Source organism: Odocoileus virginianus, chromosome 28 (assembly GCF_023699985.2).
Source record: "Odocoileus virginianus isolate 20LAN1187 ecotype Illinois chromosome 28, Ovbor_1.2, whole genome shotgun sequence".
In the NCBI taxonomy this organism is placed as follows: Eukaryota; Metazoa; Chordata; class Mammalia; order Artiodactyla; family Cervidae; genus Odocoileus; species Odocoileus virginianus.
The window spans coordinates 26,728,043-26,748,316 of record NC_069701.1 but is presented as its reverse complement, the minus strand read 5'-3'; the positions used below and the strand labels follow the sequence as shown (position 1 = coordinate 26,748,316).

Sequence of the window (20,274 nt, the reverse complement as noted above, 5' to 3'; positions counted from 1 at the left end):
CAGCTCAGATCCTAATCTGGTCCTACTGTGTGTTTTCTTGCCTCCCATGTCCACAGCTCTCAGAACTAGTGCGTTTTCTTTTGGGGGAGCTCTCAGTGACCTTTTATATATTCCATAGACACAGGGTCTGCCTAGTTGATCGTGTGGATTTAATCTGCAGCTTGTACAGCTGGTGGGAAGGTTTTGGGTCTTCTTCCTTAGTCACACTACCTCTGGGTTTCAACTGTGGTTTTATTTCCACCTCTACATGTGGGTTGTCCACTGGGGTTTGTTCCTGAGGCTGCCCTGGAGGACTTGGGTTTGCCCCAGTGAGGTTCAGGTGTGGAGGTGGTGAGCTGCTTGGGTCGCAGGGGTTCTGGCAGCACCGGGTACTCAGGGGAGTTGGCGGCTAGGGCAGCAGGAAATATAATGCTCTAGTAGGGAATGGCAACCTGTATTAACCAATATGCTCCAGTATTCTTGCCTGGGGAACTCCCCTGACAGAGAAGCCTGGCAGGCCACAGTCCGGAGGGTCACAGAGTTGGATAGGATTGAAGCGACCCTGTGTGCATAGACGCAATACTTTTTTTTTTTTTTGCCTGTGGCAGCTCTACCCCAGTGAGAGTTGAGTGTGAAGGTGGCACAGCTGCTTGGCTTGCAGGGACCCTGGCGGTGCCAAGTGTGCAGGGACATAGACTTCCTCCACTGCAGAAGTTATGGCCCTATCAGAGTCATTTTTCGAGCCTGTTGTAGTGGGCAATTAGAAGACCTCTTTTGCAAAATATATTTTAAAATGGTGGAAAGTATCCTAAATTTGATAAATGCTATTAATGTACACACTTAAGCTCAAGAAATTCCAGGTGAACTAATGCAAAGAGATCCACACTTCAATACATAATGGCAAAAATATTGAAATGAAAAGACAAAAGACTTAAAAGGGGCAAGAAAAAAGCAACTTGCCATGAACAAGAGACCCCCAATAAAATTAAAGTCTTACCACCAGAAAAAACTAGAAGCCAGGAGGCATTTAATAACATATTTAAAGTGCAGTCAGCTAAGAATCTTAAATCCAGAAAACAATCCTTAGAAGACAAAGGCATTCATAGATGGACAAAATCTTAGTAAATCTATTGTTAGTAGATCCATATTACAAGAAATACTAAAGTCTTTCAGGCTGAAAGCACAATTTTGCTAAGAAGGATAAAACCCCCAAACAATCTGAACACACATGAAGATCCACAAATTTACCTTTGCCCACAAATTTGATAACCTAGATTAAAGGGACCTGCTCTTTGAAAGACAGAACTATCAAAACTCCCACAAGAAGAAATAGATAATAGACTTGTCTCTATTTAAAAAGTTGAATGAATAATTCAAAATTTTCTAAAACAAAGCAACAGGCTCAGATGAGCTCATGGTGAATTCTACCACACATTTAAGGCAGACGTTCTATCAGTTCTCTTCAATACTTTCAGAAGACAGAAGGCAAGATTATATTTCCTGACTCATTCTGTGAAGCCACTATTACCCTAATACCAAAACCAAAGATATTTCAAGAAAAGAATACTATAGACTTGTGTTTCACATGAACATAGATGCAAAATCCCTCAACAAAATATTAGCAAATCAGAACCAACATTGTATTAAAAAGATTATACAAGATGACCAATCCTTTTCCGGTAAGCGGCCTGAGCTGACCCTTGAAAATGGTGCGCTATTCACTCGACCCAGAAAACCCCACAAAATCATGCAAATCAAGAGGTTCAAATCTTCGTGTTCACTTTAAGAACACTCGTGAGACTGCCCAGGCCATAAAGGGTATGCATATCCGAAAAGCCACCAAGTATCTGAAGGATGTCACTTTAAAGAAGCAATGTGTGCCATTCCGTCGTTACAATGGTGGAGTTGGTAGGTGTGCACAGGCCAAACAGTGGGGCTGGACGCAGGGTCGGTGGCCCAAAAAGAGTGCTGAATTTTTACTACATATGCTCAAAAATGCAGAGAGTAATGCTGAACTTAAGGGCTTAGATGTAGATTCTCTGGTCATTGAGCACATCCAGGTGAACAAAGCCCCCAAGATGCGGCGCAGGACTTACAGAGCTCACGGTCGGATCAACCCCTGCATGAGCTCTCCCTGCCACACTGAGATCATCCTTACTGAGAAAGAACAGACTGTTCCTAAACCAGAAGAGGAGGTTGCACAGAAGAAAAAGACATCCCAGAAGAAACTGAAGAAACAAAAACTTATGGCCCGGGAATAAATGCCGCAGAAAATAAAGGCAAATAAAAGTAAAAGTGTTGGTTGTCTTAATTTAAAAAAAAAAAAAAAAAGATGACCAAGAAGGATTTTTGTGAGGCTGGTTCAGCACTCAAAAATCAGTAAATGTAATCCATTATATCAATAGGCTGAAAACAAAAATCACATTATTATATCAATACATGTAGAAAAACTCTTTGACAAAATCCAATACTGCTTCATGACAAAAACTCTCAGCAAACTAGGAATAGAGACAAACTTGCTCAAATTGATTTTTTTTTTTTTTTGCAATTAGAAACTTTCCTTTATTTCATATACATTTATGAATTTTTCCAGGTACAAATAACTGTGTTTTTGGAGAATATCAATATAGCCCAGGATATTTCAAACTCAAATTGATTTGTAATCCCTACAAGACGGTTACGGCTATGGCTCAGCAGGTAAAGAACCAGCCTGCAAATGCAGGAAAATACCGGTTGCATTCTTGGGTTGGAAAGATCCCCTGGAGGAGGGCATGGCAACCCACTCCAGTACTTCTGCCTGGAGAATCCCATGAACTGGGGAGCCTCGTGCACTACAGTCCATGGAGTCACCAAAAAGTCAGACAAGACTGAGCAGCTAACATACATATCACTATACTTTATGGTGGACAAACTCAAAATCTTTCCTCATAAAGCCAGGTACAAGTCATGGATGTACAGTGACATCACTCTTCTTCAACATTGTACCAGAAGTTCTAGCTAGTACAATGAGACAACAAGGAAATAAAAGGTATACAGAATGGGAAGGAAGGAATGAAACTATCTTTGTTCACAGATGACATGATCATCTATATATAAAGTCTGATAGAATTTACAAAAGATCTGCTAGAACTAATATGCAATTATAGCATGTTGCAGGATTCAAGGTTAGTATACAAAATGAATTCCTTCTTTATACACCAGCAATGAACAGAAATACCATTTATATTATAACTGCCCCCCAAATATTTAGGTATAAATTTAACAAAATATTACAAAATCTATTTGACAAAGACTATAAAATTCCAAATTCAGAGAAGAACCAAATAAGTGACATAAAGAGGAAAACTCAATATTGTTAAGATGTCAGGTCTTCCCAACTTTGGTCTATAGATTCAATGCAATTCTAGTCAAATTACTAGCAAGAGTTATTTTATTAAATGAACTTTTCTTCTTTCTTTTCTTAACTTACAGTTATAAAAGTCTACAGTTAAGAAATTTTCAAATAAATAACCTAATTTTCCATAGTGAGGTACTATAAAAAGAAAAGCAAGCAAAAGTTATAACAAGTATAGGAATAAAATCATAAAAATTCATATGGAAGTTAATGAAATAGTAGAAGCAAAACAGCAGTAAAAATCCACAATGAAAAAGTTTTGTTCTTAGAAAATATCAGCCAATTTGACTCACATTTAGCTAATCTGATCAAGGAAAATAAGAGAAAAAAATGAAATTAACAAATTCAAGAATAAAACAGGGACATTATTCAAAACTTTACAGAAATTTAAAAAGGAAATTATAAGAAAATGCTATGAAAAACTGTATACTTTAATCAGTGGTACTGAATAACTATATACCCACATGCAAAATGATGAAGTTGGAGTCCTACCTTATCCAACACATAAAAATTAAAAGTGAGTCTAAGGCCTATATGTAATAGCTTATAAACTTCTTACAGTAAACATAGGAGTGATTCTTTCTGACTGCAGATTAAATAGTGATTTCTTAGCTATGACACCGAAAGCACAAGCAACAAAAGGAAAAATTAAATAAATTTAATTTCTCTACAATTAAAAGGAACTTAAATGAATATTATCAGAAAAGTAAAGACAACCCACAGAATGGGAAATAATATTTATAAATCCTTTACTGATAAGAGTCTCATAGCCAGAACAAATGACTCCATGGACTGTAGTCTGCTATGAGCCTCTCTCAATGGAATTATTCTGGCAAGAGTATTGGAGTGGGTTGCCATTTCCTACTTCATAAAATAAATGAAGGACTCATAATTCAATAATTAAAAGGCAACAATTCAAAATGTGCAAAAGATCTGCATTGATATTTCTGCATAGACTATATACAAAGTGAAAAAATTGTCAACATAATTTTCCATTAGGGAAATCCAAATCAAAGCCATCATGAAATTTCACTTCACCATTTCTTTTATAATCAGAAAGACAGATAGTAAAAAGTGTCATCAAGTTGAAAAATTGGAACTCTTTTACAATGGTGTTGAAAATATAAAATGGTGCAATGCTATGGAAAACAGTCTGGCAGTTCCTCAAAAGGTTAAAAATAGATTTATAATGTTATATAACTTTTCATGTGTAAAACATTATATTTCTACTTCTGTAAGGCATGGCATGCTCACCACCAAAAATTTAGTTTCCATTCATCACCATACAAACAAACCCTTTTACCCATTTTGCTCTCCCCTCCCCTCTTGTAACCACTCCCTGTCTCTGTATCTCTGTTTTTGTTTGGATTGGTGCATTCATTTATTTTACCTTTTATTTGTATGTTTGTATGTTTGGTGTATTCCAGATGTGAATGGAATCATATAGTATTTGTCTTTCTCCATCTGAATTATTTTTATTATGCTTATTATACCCTTAAGGAATCTGGTGGGCTACAGTTACATAGGGTCACAAAGAGTCAGACATGACCGAAGTGACTTAGCACCTCAAGATTCATCCATGTTGTCACAAATGGCACAATTGCATCTTTTTGTGACTGGGTCGTATACACAATGGAACATATACATACACCACAACTTTATCCATGCATCCGCTGATGGACACATAGGTTGTTTCCATATCTTGGTTACTGTTAAGTAAAGAAATACTGCAATGACCACACGAATGCACATATCTTTCCAAATTAGTATTTCCATATTTCTTCAGACAAAATCTACATGTTATAATGTTACCTCATTAAAAAAAAGAAAAAAAAGATTTAACGTAGAATTGCCATATGACCCAGTAATTCTACATCATATACCCAGGAGAACTGAAAACATATTCACACAAAAACTTGTACATACATGTTCACATAAAAGTTATTCAGGATATCCAAAATGTGAAAGCAATCCAAATAGCCAACCAATGAATGGATAAATCAAATAAGGCATATCATTACAGTATAATATTTTCAATATAAAGCAAGCAGAAGAAGTGATATGGCATATAGTACAACACGGACAAACCTTAAAAACCTCATGAAAGAAAGTGAAAGTGCAAGTCACTCAGTCGTGTCCAGCTCTTTGCAACCCCATGGACTAGTCCATGGAATTCTCCAGACCAGAATACTGGAGTGGGTAGCATATCCCTTCTTCATGGGATCTTCCTAACCCAGGTCTCCCACATTGCAGGCAGATTCTTTATCATCTGAGCCGCCAGGGAAGCCCTGAAAATCTCATGCTAAGTTTAAAAAAAAAAGTGAATCGAAGACCATATATTGTGTGATTCTATTTCTATGAAAAGCCAGTTATATGTGTGCTAAGTCACTTCAGTCCTGTCCGATTCTGGGCACCCCTATCGACTGTAGCTCGCCAGGCTCCTCTGTCCATGGGATTCTCCAGGCAAGAATACTGGAGTGGACTGCTGTTTCCTTCTCCAATGAAAAGCCCAGAATAGGCAAATCTATTGAGAAAAGAAATAGAATAGCAAATAGTTGCCTAGAGCTAGGGAGTTTGGTAAGAAAAAGGAAGCGAATATTAATGAATCTAGGTTTTCTTTTTTGCTGATGAAAATGTTACAAAATTGATTCTGATGATGGTTGCACAATTCTGTATAATACTAAAAACCAATGTATTGAACACTTTTATATCTCAATGAAGTTGCTTTTAAAAAGAATTTAGGAGTGTGTTTTATCATGAGAATGTGATTTTATGAGGGCATGAATAGGAGATTTGAAACTCAGCCTGGATGCCCAGGGTTTCAGTGACGACATCCTCCTGGCAATAGTCTTGGATTTTAAGAGAATCATCTGGCAAGCCAGTGTGTATGTATATTGTAAAGAGGGAGGGTGGTGGGGGAGGAGGAAGAGAGAGAGAAAGGTCATGGGGTGGTGAAATAGTCCAGAGAAAAACTTCGTATAATTCAGAAGTAACATGAAATCAGATTCAACTTTGAAAAGTAAGCAAAGGATATCATACAGAGGGCTTTTAAATGCCAAGTTAATGTGTTTAAACTCAATTCCATGCCCATTGTAAAACTATTGATTGGATTTTGGTGAAAGACTATGGTGAGATTTACCTCTTACTTCTGAGTTGTGGGAAATGGAGTCTTTGGGAAAAGGAGAAGTAGCCTGGGAAGGAAGGAGCAGAAGGCAGTAATGACAGTTAAGACATCACTGCAATTACACAGGCAAGAAATACCAATAGCGTGGCTCAGCTGGAAAAGAATCCATCTGCAAAAAAGGACACACAGGAGATGCAGGTTCAATCCCTGGGTCAAGAAGGTGCCCTGGAGGAGGACATGGTAACCCACTCCAATATACTTGCCTGATGAATCCCATGGACTCAGGAGCCTGGTGGGCTACAGTATGAACGTTCGCAGAGTCAGACATGACTAAGCAACTAAGCAGGCACACACAACACAGACAAAGGGCAGTGAAGGTGAAGATCAGGAGAGGGAGTAGATTCAATGCACAGTGAGGAGGTTAACAAAAGGTTTTTACGGTATGTCTGGTAGGTTTGTGCATTGCTTACAAGGGGAAGGTGAGAAGAGAGAAGAATCAGGATCAGGCCAGGTTTCAGTAGAAGCCAGGAGTGTCTGAACCAAGAAGTGAGCTAGAGAAACAGGAGGAAGTCTGAACTTAGGAAAACTGCAAATTTTTTGCTCTTAAAGGTCAGGCATGTGTCTTTTACATTTAGTAGATCCAATCTATAGCACAGTGCAAATCAGGTAACTGATTGGACAAATTGCAATAGTACTAGAGCCCCAAATCAAGTATTCAGATTCTCAAGTTCCTGCTGAGCCAATTTCCCAAAAGCCAAAAAGGAAATTGTCAGGGTTTGTGGCAAATGGCAAGGAGAAGTAATCAAGCATTCTACTGGTTTCTAAGCCTGCCTGGTGTTCTATACGATGAGGTACTTGCCAAAGTTCATGGTGACAGAATTGTGGCAGAAAGGCTGCTATTGGAGTGGAAAAACAGAAATGCTTTGCAGAATTTTGATTTACAATCTCAGCTGTAAATGCCAGTTGTTCCACTAACTTCATTTTTGCTAATGCAAGAACAGCTTTTGCAGTAATAACATATTTCAGTGTGAATGTCTTTTTAATAATCCTTAATTTGAGTCCTAATTCCCTTGATAGCCACTTTGAGGAGACAACTGCATTCCAAAAGTAACACTGCATGAGTACATTTGAGAAAAGACTAACCATATGCACACACACACACAATCAGAAAGATGTTAGGTACATTTTAACACATTATCATATTTCTTAAATGTCATCAAAGGAAGACCCTGAACCCTTCAATAAACCATTACTTCAAATTTCATAGGCATCAGCAATTAACAACCCATACCTTCTCATCAGTCAGAATCTGAGCAGCATGGAGATGGAAGACAAGGATGCTGTGATAAAAAGAGCAATAATAGAGAAAGACAAAAGAGATGAATAGAGAAAAAAATCACGACTCATAATGTAACCACAGAAGCCAGGGCAAGATTGCAGCAATGGAGACAGCTGAATAATATTTTATCATGGGATCCGATATAATTTAACAACATTTTTTTTTTATCCAGTGGAGAGAGCCAACAAGCTAAGTCAGGATCAATGAGTTGACATTGATGGGTCCAAAGTAACAAAGCTGCCAAGAAAACATAAATGCCAACAAAGAAATATGTGTGTGCCCTCACCTTTCCCCTCCTGAGCCCTTGGTAGAACAAATTTATTTTTGTATTATAGAAAATTGCTCACAGTAGCACCTCACAGTCCTCATCCATTTCCAACTGTCTTCCATTCTTCTTACCTGCAGTAATTCTTAACTCTTGCTCTGAGAACAGTTTCATGAGACTAGCCTTGAAAATTTGGGCCAGAAGGCTCAGAGAGGCTTAGTTACCATGCAAGGAACATCAGCAATGTCATATGTCTACACTACACACATTCCCTAACCTGTCCTCTGGGAAGAACTAATTTATAAAAGGGAAAAAGCAGAATACCATTGTTCATTAGTCTTCTATCTCCTACCTTCCAGGGCACTAAAGTTCCCTTGTTATTAAAGCTTTTTGTCTTTTGATCATCTTGTATTCCTTCTTAAAATTAATATTTATTGGAATGTAGTTGCTTTACAATACTTTGTTAGTTTCTACTGTACAGTGAAATGAATCAGCCACATGTACATATATCCCCTCCCTTTTGAACGTTATTTCCATTCAAGTTCACTGCGGCACATTAAGCAGAGTTCCCTGTGCTATACAATATGTTCTCATTAGGTACGTATTTTATACACAGGATCAATAGTGTATATGTGTCAACCCCAATCTTCTAATTCCTCCTACCCCTTCCCTTTATTGCACTTACTTTCTTGGACAATTATGTTTGCATTTTTGTTGTCTGTTTCCTTGACTGTAAATTCCATGAATTCTGTGGACAGTGTTTGTTCATGGATCTCTTCTCCTAATCTCATAGACACTCAGGAAATATGTGTTTAGGAGTGGTAGGAAGACAGATGGAAGAGGGAGAAAGGAAAAAAGGAAACAAGAAGGAAAATAAGTCAATTTTTGGCTTCCTCGTGATCTGACCATACAGCTAAACATGTCTCAGGCATTTTCATGAGGTGCATTTAATAAGCATTTGGGTCACATGACAGCACCAGAGTGTTACTCATGCATAAGAGAAATTACGATTTATGATGTAGGTCCCTCTTCTCCCACTATATGCCAGCCACTGGCCTGCCATTTCTGTACCTATTATGTGGACAAGGGAGAGAAGATCAGCTCCATTGTCTGTGAAATTTCAGTTTTAAGGCCCAGAAAGAAAAGAAAAAGAAAAGTACAGCAGAGTGATCTAATGGAAGAAAAAAATAGTAAGCATGATTTTCTGTGATCCCAGTTCTCTACTCTTTGATTAGATAGTTGTTATTTACACACCAGCCCAAAAGTAGCCCATTCACAAGAATAAGTCTCAAACATCAAATAACATTATCTACAAATAACAACATACTTTTTTTTTTTTGCTCCAGTGACACTACAAGTGCAAAGACAAACAACACAAAAACACACAGAAAGCGTATGGTGTCTCCTAATGCAACACCAGGGAATAGAATTTTCTGCAAAGATGAGTGTGTTTTTTAGTCTGTGCTGTCTTCAATATAATACACATGGCTATTCAGTCCTTGAAATCTAGCTGATATGCCTAAGGAATTAAATCTTACAGCTTAGAAAATAATAAAAATAAATTAATTGTAATTTTAAATTTTTTAAAATTAAATAATAAAAATTTTATGTCATTTAATTAATTTACTTAAATGTAATAGGTATAAAGGTTAGTGGTCACTCTCTTGGACAAGTCAAGATAACATCACAGCAGCTTAGCTAATGAGGAAGATGGGCTTCAGCCTCACACTCTGACTTTCTGATTCCAAAAACAGTCTGAGTAGGCACTTCTAGTCGGATTTGACTATACTTTAATTGATAAGCCAATAACTACAGATGTATGAAACTATATTGTTAAATGTTAGTCCTGTCTTTTTACAACCTGGATTGAAATATTCATTTCTGGAGTCACCTCTTTGGCTTACACAATAGAGTATGGGGGTCTTTTCTCCAAGTAGTTTCCTTTTTTAAAAAAATGCCCATGCCTTATGAGGAAGGAAACCCGTAAATATATGCTTTGTGGGTCAGGATGGTACCAAACGTGGAAGCGAGTCTTGGGCAGCAAGGATCACTGGAAATGTGGGAGATTCAAACTGAGAGAAATTGTTGTTTTGTTTTTGTTCAGTTACTAAGTTGTGTCTGACTCTTTACGACCCCATGGACTACTGCATGCCAGCCTCCTCTGTCGTCTATTTTCTCCCAGAGTTTGCTCAAATTCAGGTCCATCGAGTTGGCCATGCTATCTAACCTTTTCATTCTCTGCTGCCCCCTTGTCATTTTGCCTTCAATCTTTCCCAGCGTCAGGGTCTTTTCCAATAAGTTGGTTCTTTGCATCAGGTGGTCCAAGTATTGAAGTTTCAGCATCAGGCCTTCCAACGAATAGTCAGTGTTGATTTCCTTTAGGATTGACTGATTTGACCTCCACACTGTCCAAGGCACTCTCAAGAGTCTTCTCCAGGACCATTTTTGAAAGCCTCAGTTCTTTGGTGCTCAGCCGTCTTTATGGTCCATCTCTCATATCTGCATGTGACTACTGGGAAAACCATAACTTTGACTATATGGACCTTTGTTGGCAAATTGATGTCACTGATATTTAATACACTATCTAGATTTATCATAGAAGTAGAGTTAATTCACATTCTGAATCTTACAAATCAGGAGATGGAAGTGTGGCAGTTGATCATTCTTGCAAGGGCTGAGCAGAGAGGGTACCATACTATTTACTAGTGAATATCAGCCTGAGTGCCAGCAACTGCACTGTAGGTTATCAACACTTATCCTGGATCATGAGGCTTATAGGAATAAATATTCACAAGGTAACTGTTTCTAAGAGTGCAGAGAAACTTTAGGAACTATCAGAAGGTTTCAATTATCAACTGTTTCTTCTTTCTCTCTCTCGCTCCTCTCCCCTCATCTTTTACTTGATTAATAACTATGTATTGGTGATCTATCATGTTCTGGGCTCTGTATGGAGCATTAGGGGCACAACACTATACTAATCTTAAAACTTAACTTTAAAAAAGCCATATTATGTGGGGAAACAAACAATAAAATTTCTAAACTTCGGTGAAAAACTTAATTTCAAAAATCTTGAGCTTCTGCTAAATGAGAGCTGAAATAAACTCATGGTCTTGGCACATAGTTTGGGGGCCAGAGACCACTACCATCAAGCCCATTGCTCTCCCCAAACACACACAAGCACACACACACATGCACACATATAACAGGTTTTTCCCAACTCCATTGAAAAAGCTCAGAAAAATGACAGGGCGGACTTTTTCTTCTTTTTTCCTTTGGTTTATTTTTGTGGAAAACATTCATATGATGACTTTCACTGTTTCTGCTTTTCCAGACGTTCAAAGACAACACTATTCAAAATTCCTAAAACTTTTGATTAATTTGTTTTGGTTTTGCTTCAGATTTTGCGTTACTAAGGAGACTGCATATTGGTCAATGAGCTGAGATGGGAAACACATAAAGGCTCTGGTGCCACCTTGCAGGTTGGCAAGCACACACAACGGGCGAACTCTAGCTTGGGCATTGGTATTGGATTGTTGACACTAATTTGGAGAAGGGGAATATGATCCTGACACACTTCTGTTCCAGAGGGACCCATTGATTTTATAATTGAGTTGAGTTTAAAATGTGAAACAGATTGGCTGTGCTGGCAAACTCAGAGCACAGGTGTGTTTATTTCTTCATAAAACAATGGTATTCCCATACAAAGCCCCAGGACCCCAGATGGATCCCCTGTTTTTCTCCACACAGCATCATCACCCGAATTACAGATGGAGTTTACTTATCTCCTTCCTTCCTCCTCCTCTTCTCTTGGGATCACCTAATTACCCATGGTTACTGCTGAGTTACTTTTCAAGAATATTTATAAAAATTATATATCTCTTCATTTACTGCTGGAGCACACATTTAAAAAAATAATCTGATGTCCCACATGGATGTATATTCCTTTTCAGTAGTGAAAATGCCATCAGTTCCCTAGAGTTTCTTTCTTTCTTTGGAGAAAAAAGCATTTATTAAAGCTACAGTAAAACATCAATGATGTCCATTGTACCCTAGAGTTTCATTTCATGGAAGTGCTAACTTTGGTCCTGACTAGCACATTACCTCTTACAATACAATCCCTCCAATACATCATCTCAGTCTCCATCAAAAACATTTCATTTTCCCCAAGTTTTTCCATATTGAATTAAACAGAGGACAAGGTTTCCTTTTATGACTCAGACCATTCATAACCCAACTCCTCCTATTTATCTGTGGTCCTAGAGAAGAATATGACAGAAGGCTCTTGTTTCAAAGAGCACATGATAAATAAGGAAAACATAATTTTAATACATGCTAATACACATAATAATGTAAGTAAGATGACTTACATTATTCCCTGATAGCTCAGTTGGTAAAGAATCTGCCTGCAATGCAGGAGACCCCAGTTTGATTCCTGGGTCAGGAAGATCTGCTGGAGAAGGGATAGGCTACCCACTCCAGTATTCTTGAGTTTCCCTTGTGGCTCAGCTGGTAAAGAATCCGCCTGCAATGCGGGAGACCTGCGTTCGAGCTCTGGGTTGGGAAGATCCCCTTGGGAAGGGAACGGCTATCCACTCCCATATTCTGACCTGGAGAATACCATGGAATATATAGTCCATGGGGTCATAAAAGAGTCAGACGTGACCGAGTGACTTTCACTTACTTAGGATAGCAGAGTTGGGATGCAGACCTGCGGATAGAGAGGTATTCAGTTTGGAGGATCAGGAGAGCTTCATGGAGGAGATACTTCCTTTATTAGGCTTGATAGGAGCCGGTCACATACAAAAGCAGGAGGAGGCTATTCAAGGAATAAAGGATATGAAATTACACATTCACCATTACAGGTAGCTAAGTACAGGAAACTAAATATTTGAGGGCTTCCTACAAAATATTGTAAAAAGATTAGATAGATTTTGCATGTGGCTTCAGTCTCTGTCTTTCCTTCTTACTGCATGGCTTTAGACACTCTTCAAGCTTTTTGACATTCTCCAATCTTCAATTCCCTCACTTGTAAAGTGGAGAAACATTACCTATAGCATCAGATTGCAGTGAGAATAAATAAAACAATGAAAGTAAACTCATAGGAGATGCTTACCTGATAAGCCCCCCTCTTCTATTCTGTCATGAGATAAAACAACACCAAGTTCAATTTCTTTTCAGGAGTAATTATTTCAGACCTCCACGGGCAAGCCCTGGAAGTCCAGGGTGTCAGACTCCTTTTTGATAGTATACCATCTCCTATGAAGATTGCCATTTCCCTGGACCATTGTTCCTAACTTTTAGCGAATCTACTGACAAAGTTATGCTGAAGATGAAGTAAAACTCTGCCTGGCTGTCTTCATACTCTAGACCCTGGAAGTCAGTCCAAAGTCAAGAAAGCCAACAGTGTCTTTCCTGGTCATTAGATCTATCAACTCTGCATACAGTACACGCTCCATTAAAAAGCTGTGTGAAATCTACAAGGGGGAAAAAAAAAAAACAGCCTGGATGACAGTGGTGGCAGCTCTGAAAATAATAGAACCACATTCTTAGGGGAGGAAGGAAAAAAAAAACCTTAAAAGTGAAGTCACTTTCTCACTTAGGTACCTACTCATTATTCCCACCAAAGTGCACTTAGCAAAGGAAACACACATCAGCCCTTTGCTGCAGTGAGCGGACACTAACTTTATACAGGAGGCCAATTTTCTGACAGCTATAGACTTGCTCTTGGAACTTGTTCTTCTTAGCAATCAGACTGGTGTCTCTTGGCTATGGCTGGTTAGCCTTGATGGTTAGAAGACTATGATAAAAAGGTTATCATGGAATTGATGCCTGTGAGGTCCAGTCAACCATGCCATGTCCCTTCCCATGCATTCCACAGCCATTTACTAAATGTTCACTAGGCGCCAGATCACATACAAGGAAGTCAACAAAAGGGAAGAGATTTGTTCTTACTCTGAAGGAACTCACAGTTTAAAAGAAAGGCAACAAGGACAGCAGAGTAACAGAACAAATCATCAGTGGACAAATAATAAAAGTGCTCTGATGGAGACATGGAGAAGCAGTCCCAGAATTTTGGCAGTTTGGGGAAATGTTAGCATCCTTGGAGAGGCTGAATGAACTATGGTGGAGAAATAACGGGTCTCACCAGCCTCCAGGTCGTTCACATACACTCACACTGCATTCATGGCTAAGTGTGCCAGAGCATGCCTGCGAAAACGTATGAACGGCATCCTGGAAGAACTGTGGCTAATTCCATACTCCTGTGGTTAGACCCATGTAATGACCTAGGAATTCCACCTAAAATTGGCATCAAGTGAACAGACCTCAGCATCTGAAATGAAAAGTCCTGACTAAGCTTTAGCCCAGGACAGCAGCTCCTCTTCCAAAGACCTGTTCAGACTCGGTGAGACGAGTGAGGGCCAGTTTAGTTCAGTTCAGTTCAGTTCAGTCACTCGGTCGTCTTTGACTCTTTGTAACTGCATGGACTGCAGCATGCCAGGCTTCTCTGTCCACTACCAACTGCCACAGCTTGCTCAAACTCGTGTGTATTGAGTTGGTGATGCCATCCAACCATCTCATCCTCTGCCATCCCCTTCTCCTCCTGCCTTCAATTTTTCCCAGCCCCAGGGTCTTTTAGCTCTTCACATCAGGTGGCCAAAGTACTGGAGTTTCAGCTTCAGCATCAATCCTTCCTATGAATATTTAGGACTGATTTCCTTTAGGATGGACTGGTTGGATCTCCTTGCAGTCCAAGGGACTCTCAAGAGTCTTCTCCAACACCACAGTTCAAAAGCATCAATTCTTTGGCATTCAGTTTTCTTTATAGTCCAACTCTCACATCCATACACGACTACTGGAAAAACCATAGTTTTGACTAGACAGACTTTGTTGGCAAAATAATGTCTCTGCTTTTCAATATTCTGTCTAGGTTGGTAATAGCTTTTCTTCCAAGGAGCAAGCATCTTTTAATTTTATGGCTGCAGTCACCATCTGCAATGATTTTGGAGCCCCCCAAAATAAAATCTGTCACTGTTTCCATTGTTTCCCCATAGATTTACCATGAAGTGATGGGACTGGCTGCCATGATCTTAGCTTTCTGAAGGTGGAGTTTTAAGACAATTTTTTCACTCCTCTCTTGTGAGGGCCAGAACAGGTCCCCAAACCAATCTTCGGGAGCACCAGAGATGTGGGAATCTTTATCCTGCCACCAGTAGCCAAGGATGAAGGCCACCAATGTCCACAAGGTGAGAAAGTGTGAATAGGTCAATGCAAATCAACCATTCCTGAAGAAAAAATACAATCTCAAAGTATGTACCATGCAAACATTCAAAACACAGTATAGTGCAGTATTATAGCATTAATCTTACTGCAGTACTCTGGTCAAAGCACCCTGCTAAATTTCTGATATTTTCAGTAGGGTGTCCTTCACATTTCATCACATTTTATAAAGAAGGGCACTGAGTTATGAGCGTAGGATGACCTCTACAAGGTTCTGTCATAGATCAGAAATAAAGGCAGAAATATGACCAATGACTATGGTGGCCCAAGTAGGGAAACAACCATTTGTTATTGTTTAGTCACTCAGTCGTATCCGATTCTTTTCGACCCCATGAACTGCAGCCCACCAGGCTCCTCTGTCCATCGGATTTCTCAGGAAGAATTCTGGAATGGGTTGCCATTACCTTGAATATGCCCTCCAGGGAATATTCCCAACCCAGGGATGGAACCCACATCTGCTTTGGCAGGCAGATTCTTTATTGCTGAGTGACCTGGGAAGCCCCAAGAAGCAATAGCTCTGTCCTTGTCAGTTGGCTGATAGGAGGATGGGATGATTCTGGAATCTGGATCCATAGAGTCCTTGGATCTAATTCCAGCCTGGCCTTTTACCAGCTATGTAATTTAGAGCCAGTTAACTGAAGATCCCCTTGCCTCCATTCTTTATTTGTAAAATAAAAACCATAATTCCACCCCCACCCCCACCCACAGGATGGTTGGGAGGGTCAATTCAGAGACTGGATGAATGTAGAATAAGTCAGATAACAAACTGCAAAAATCAAAATGCGCCAGTGGCCTTCCCTTATTTTGTTTACATCTGCAAAACTGTGTACTGCCTCCCTTGATATGTAAAGCTTTGAGGTCCTGAGTGATAGACCTGGAAAATTCAAAGTGAATATTTTAGGTGTCACTTTATTCTGATATTCAGATGATTTCTTTAGAGCAGCCCCACCAGGTAATGGGGATAGCACAGGGATTTGCATCCTGTTGCTCTTGCTAACCTCTGGTCTTCCAAAACAGAGTTGGTTTGAGCAAACTGACACATTATATATTATAGAAACAGGCGGCTCACATTCAGGCTGAAGATTAAACCCAGCCTGCCTATAGACAGAGCCTTGTTTACAACCCCTGCATGTTAACTCTTGCCATTTAGCAAGCCTGGGTGCTGTAATTATTACCTGAAGCAAATAATATAGTCAGCACTTCATAAGAAATGCAAACTCCTCACCCTTCCTTTGGTTCTCAGAGCAATACCATTAATTATGATAAATTCTTCTGATATTTGTGTGACTGCAGTAGGTAATTTCATAGGTATTCCTCTGCAATTTGACATCAATCATTGTCCACTTAGCATAAATTAGGGCCAAGACTCCATGGCTGAATTTCACTGCTTACTATGTCTCATTCAGGGAAGCTAATTCCTTTCTTAAATATGTATTAAGTGGTTTTTAAAAGATATTTTTTTTAGCAGTGATTGTTTTCAAGGCTTCATTTATGTTGTTCACAGTGCATAGAACTCTTACAGGGATTTTTAGCAGCCATCCTACCTTTCCAAGCTGTAAAAAAGATACATTTCCTGCAAGAGCCCTGGAATTTCCAAATTCAGTGTTTTTGAATCCTTTTATACAATGTTCAGTTAACATCTCCACCACTTTGTGGAACAGGCTATTGACTTCCTCTTATTCATAGCCCATTTGATGAAAATGACAAGGCTGATTCTCATTCACTGAAAATCTGCAAAAGTATTGGGGCATTGCTTGCTTCTCTTCATGGGCTTCAATTCTCCAATAGTTAGATCCCAAGAAGGGCAGGTGGAGCAGAAGCATCTTCACAGAGGGAAGCCATGTGACAGTAGGACATCAGGAAGAACTTTCTAAGGAAATCTGCTTGCTTCCTTCTTTTCTTCCTCTCCTACAGATTCAAACACTTCAATTTGCCCCCAGAAAAAAACGGCAGACAACTCTCTAGGGTTACATGGCCATGTACAGGAGCTTCCTTGCTTATCAAACCTGCACTTAAAGCTGGAGGCATCTTCAGTTTTCTAGGATTCAGTAACTTACCAGTAAGCATTTATAGAGTGGCATTCTAGAACTGAATAACGCACAGCTGACACTCAGCAATTATGGGGTATGACCCACCACGGAGCATGTAGACTATGGAGCAATGAGGCGTGTGCTCCTGAAATGAGACATAAAGGTGACAGTCCCCACAGCGCTGGAATGGAAAACAGCGTCTCCACATGATCAGGGAAGGAAAAAGATGTGCGTCTGGAGGAATAGCAAGGATTCGTAAAGACGATGAGATTAGAATTGCAACCTGAAGATTTCTTGTTGGGGCAGAGCAGCTGGGTGGGGTGGATGTCATGGAAAACCAGAGAAGCCTGAAAACCAGTAAGTAGGTAAAAAGAATGGTTCATGAAATGCTTCTGGAACCAGTGAGATGGTCTCCCACTCTGCGATAAAGCTCTTCCTGGAGAGTACAATTTTGTACGGGATTGCCAAAACCAGACTTAACAAAGTTCGTGGCCTTCCAAACCTAGAACATAACACAAGAGAGATATTGTTGTTTTAAGAAGAAGGGGTAGGAACATCCTATTGTTAAATGAAAAAGGTGTTCTGATAACCACTGGATAGAAACATCTCACAATTAAAAAGCACAAGGACCCTGGCTTCTTAGCAAGAGGGGAGAAAAGGGCCAGTAGATTTTAAGAGTTTGAAACCCAGATATTTTATCATATAGATGAGGCTGGGCCTTGGGCTTTTCAGTGACTTACTGAGGACATATAGTCTGCTAAAGGCTGAGAATTGTTTTCTAACTCTCAGGCCAGGGCTCTATTTTTTTTTTTTTTTTTCCCTCCTCAACACACTCAACTCACCCCAGCTTGCTCTTCTCTCTCGTAAAAAGGAAAATCTCCCCTAATGGTCATTTACCAAAGCTGTTCCTTCACTCAAAGGCCTCTTCCAACTCAGATTACAATCTTGCCATATTCTGAGGTCTAGTTCCATTGTCGCCTCCTTAAAAAGGACTTTTTGATTCTGGAACTAACCATGATGTCACCTGCTGAGCTCACAAAGCCAACTACCTATAGTTCTGATTGCTCTGATTCTAGTCATGTCTTGCTCCTAATCGCTCACACACTTATCTCATCTTTAGGATTACAAATCTTCCCAGGGTGAGAACCTTGCGTTGGGACTTCCCTGATGGTCCAGCAGTTAAGACTCCATGGTTCCAATGCAGGGAACTCGAGTCCCATCCCTGGTCAGGGAACTAAGATCCCACATGCTGTTTGGTGTGGACCAAAAAAAAAAAAAAAAAAAAAATTGAGAACCTTGTGCTTGATACTGCTTCTCTGTGTAGTACAGTGTCTTCACATAATAGGATCCCTAAGTACTTAATGAATATTTTGAACTGTTGTAGCAAATGCATTTGTATTCATCGGTAGCTATTAAACACACTGGATTAGGAAATCGTAACCCACTCCAGTATTTTTGCCTGGAAAATTCCATGGACAAAGGAGTCTGGTGGGATACAATCCACGGGGTCACAAAAAGTCAGACATGACTGATCACGCACAGGAGCTATTAAACATAAGTGCCTGAGCCACAAGTAACATGGCAGAGTGCAAAATATAGCTAAGGTTGGTGCCTCTAAAATGCATATCAGAGTGTTTCCTAGGAGAGGTAACCCAATACATAACAAAAATAATTATTGTCACTATTATCACCTATAATGTGCTAGGCACTGGTTGTGACTTGGAGCATTACAAATTTATGGGCATCCTGCCTATAAAGGAGCTACCAGTTGAGACAAGATATCTGGCCCTCTAGACTCACTCTGCAGATGCTGGCAGGTCTGATGGATTTGCCAAGCTAAGCTGGCTTTGGTGGGAACTGAAACAATTTGTCAAACTCTGAGGGGCTGTGAGCGTGAATGCGAATGGGAGTGGAAGTTTAATGTTTTCTAGAATGTGATTCCAAAACTTTTAGCCAAGGCCAGACTAACCAGAAAGGAAATAGCCTAAGGACACTGAAGTGAGTAACAGGAATTCTTGTGCAATTGGCTCTGGTTAAAGCTTGACAGGAGGGAAGATTGACATCCTTGATTTACGGGCAGGGAGAGTGCCAGGTTCCCATAGAAATGGGCCCCAGCCTCAAATGAAAGCAGCCACGTTTAGGGATGAAAGGAGAATTGAATCTCTAGCCCTTGGTGCTTCTTCTGAAGCTTCTGGTGTGTGGGGGAAACGTGTGCTGAGCCAGCAAATACAGTGAATGGGAGAATTGCGTGTACAGTGACCCGGGTGCCTGCTGTAAACAGCCATGGTCCCCAGGGTCTCCATCCTCAAGGAGATTGCCATCTGGAGCAGGGGCTGAGCTCATAAATGTAGAACAAACCAAAATAACACGAAAGTATACTTGGAAGAAAGGGAAACTGGAATTCATCCATGTGATCTAGCCAGGGATTTGAGGGTGGAGAGGAACTGAGTGCTAGGAGCAGAGTGCAGGAGCCCTACTGAGTGCTGGGGCCAGGGTGCAGGAGCCCTACTAAGTGCTGGGGCCAGAGTGCAGGAGCCCTGCTGAGTGCTGGGGGCAGGGTGCAGGAGCCCTACTGAGTGCTGGGGGCAGGGTGCAGGAACCCTGCTGGGTGCTGGGGGCAGGGTGCGGGAGCCCTACTGAGTGCTGGGGCCAGGGTGCAGGAGCCCTGCTGGGTGCTGGGGGCAGGGTGCGGGAGCCCTGCTGGGTGCTGGGGGCAGGGTGCAGGAACCCTACTGAGTGCTGGGGGCAGGGTGCAGGAACCCTGCTGGGTGCTGGGGGCAGGGTGTGGGAGCCCTACTGAGTGCTGGGGCCAGGGTGCGGGAGCCCTGCTGGGTGCTGGGGGCAGGGTGCGGGAGCCCTGCTGAG

General features: G+C 40.4%; 1 protein-coding gene and 1 long non-coding RNA gene across 5 annotated transcripts in view; one reads left to right on the top strand and one right to left on the bottom strand.

Annotated features, from left to right (window-relative positions):
* The window catches only part of LOC110128445 (uncharacterized), a 65,571-nt gene extending 47,162 nt beyond the window's left edge, over window positions 1–18,409 (bottom strand). For 3 of the 4 annotated variants that reach the window (XR_011484216.1, XR_011484215.1, XR_011484214.1), the window contains exons 1-2: window positions 18,252–18,409; window positions 12,783–12,917 (exon numbers count right to left, since the gene is read on the bottom strand). This is a non-coding gene — a long non-coding RNA (uncharacterized lncRNA). Of the gene's footprint in view, window positions 1–12,782; window positions 12,918–17,436; window positions 17,912–18,251 lie in introns of all 4 variants that reach the window. The other variant, XR_011484217.1, reaches the window with a different exon arrangement.
* On the top strand, window positions 1,652–2,255 carry LOC139031741 (large ribosomal subunit protein uL22-like). Its single transcript, XM_070457098.1, has one exon. It carries the CDS (start codon window positions 1,686–1,688, stop codon window positions 2,238–2,240), a length of 555 nt encoding a protein of 184 aa, XP_070313199.1. The 5' UTR covers window positions 1,652–1,685; the 3' UTR covers window positions 2,241–2,255.
* Window positions 18,410–20,274: the final 1,865 nt, after the last annotated feature.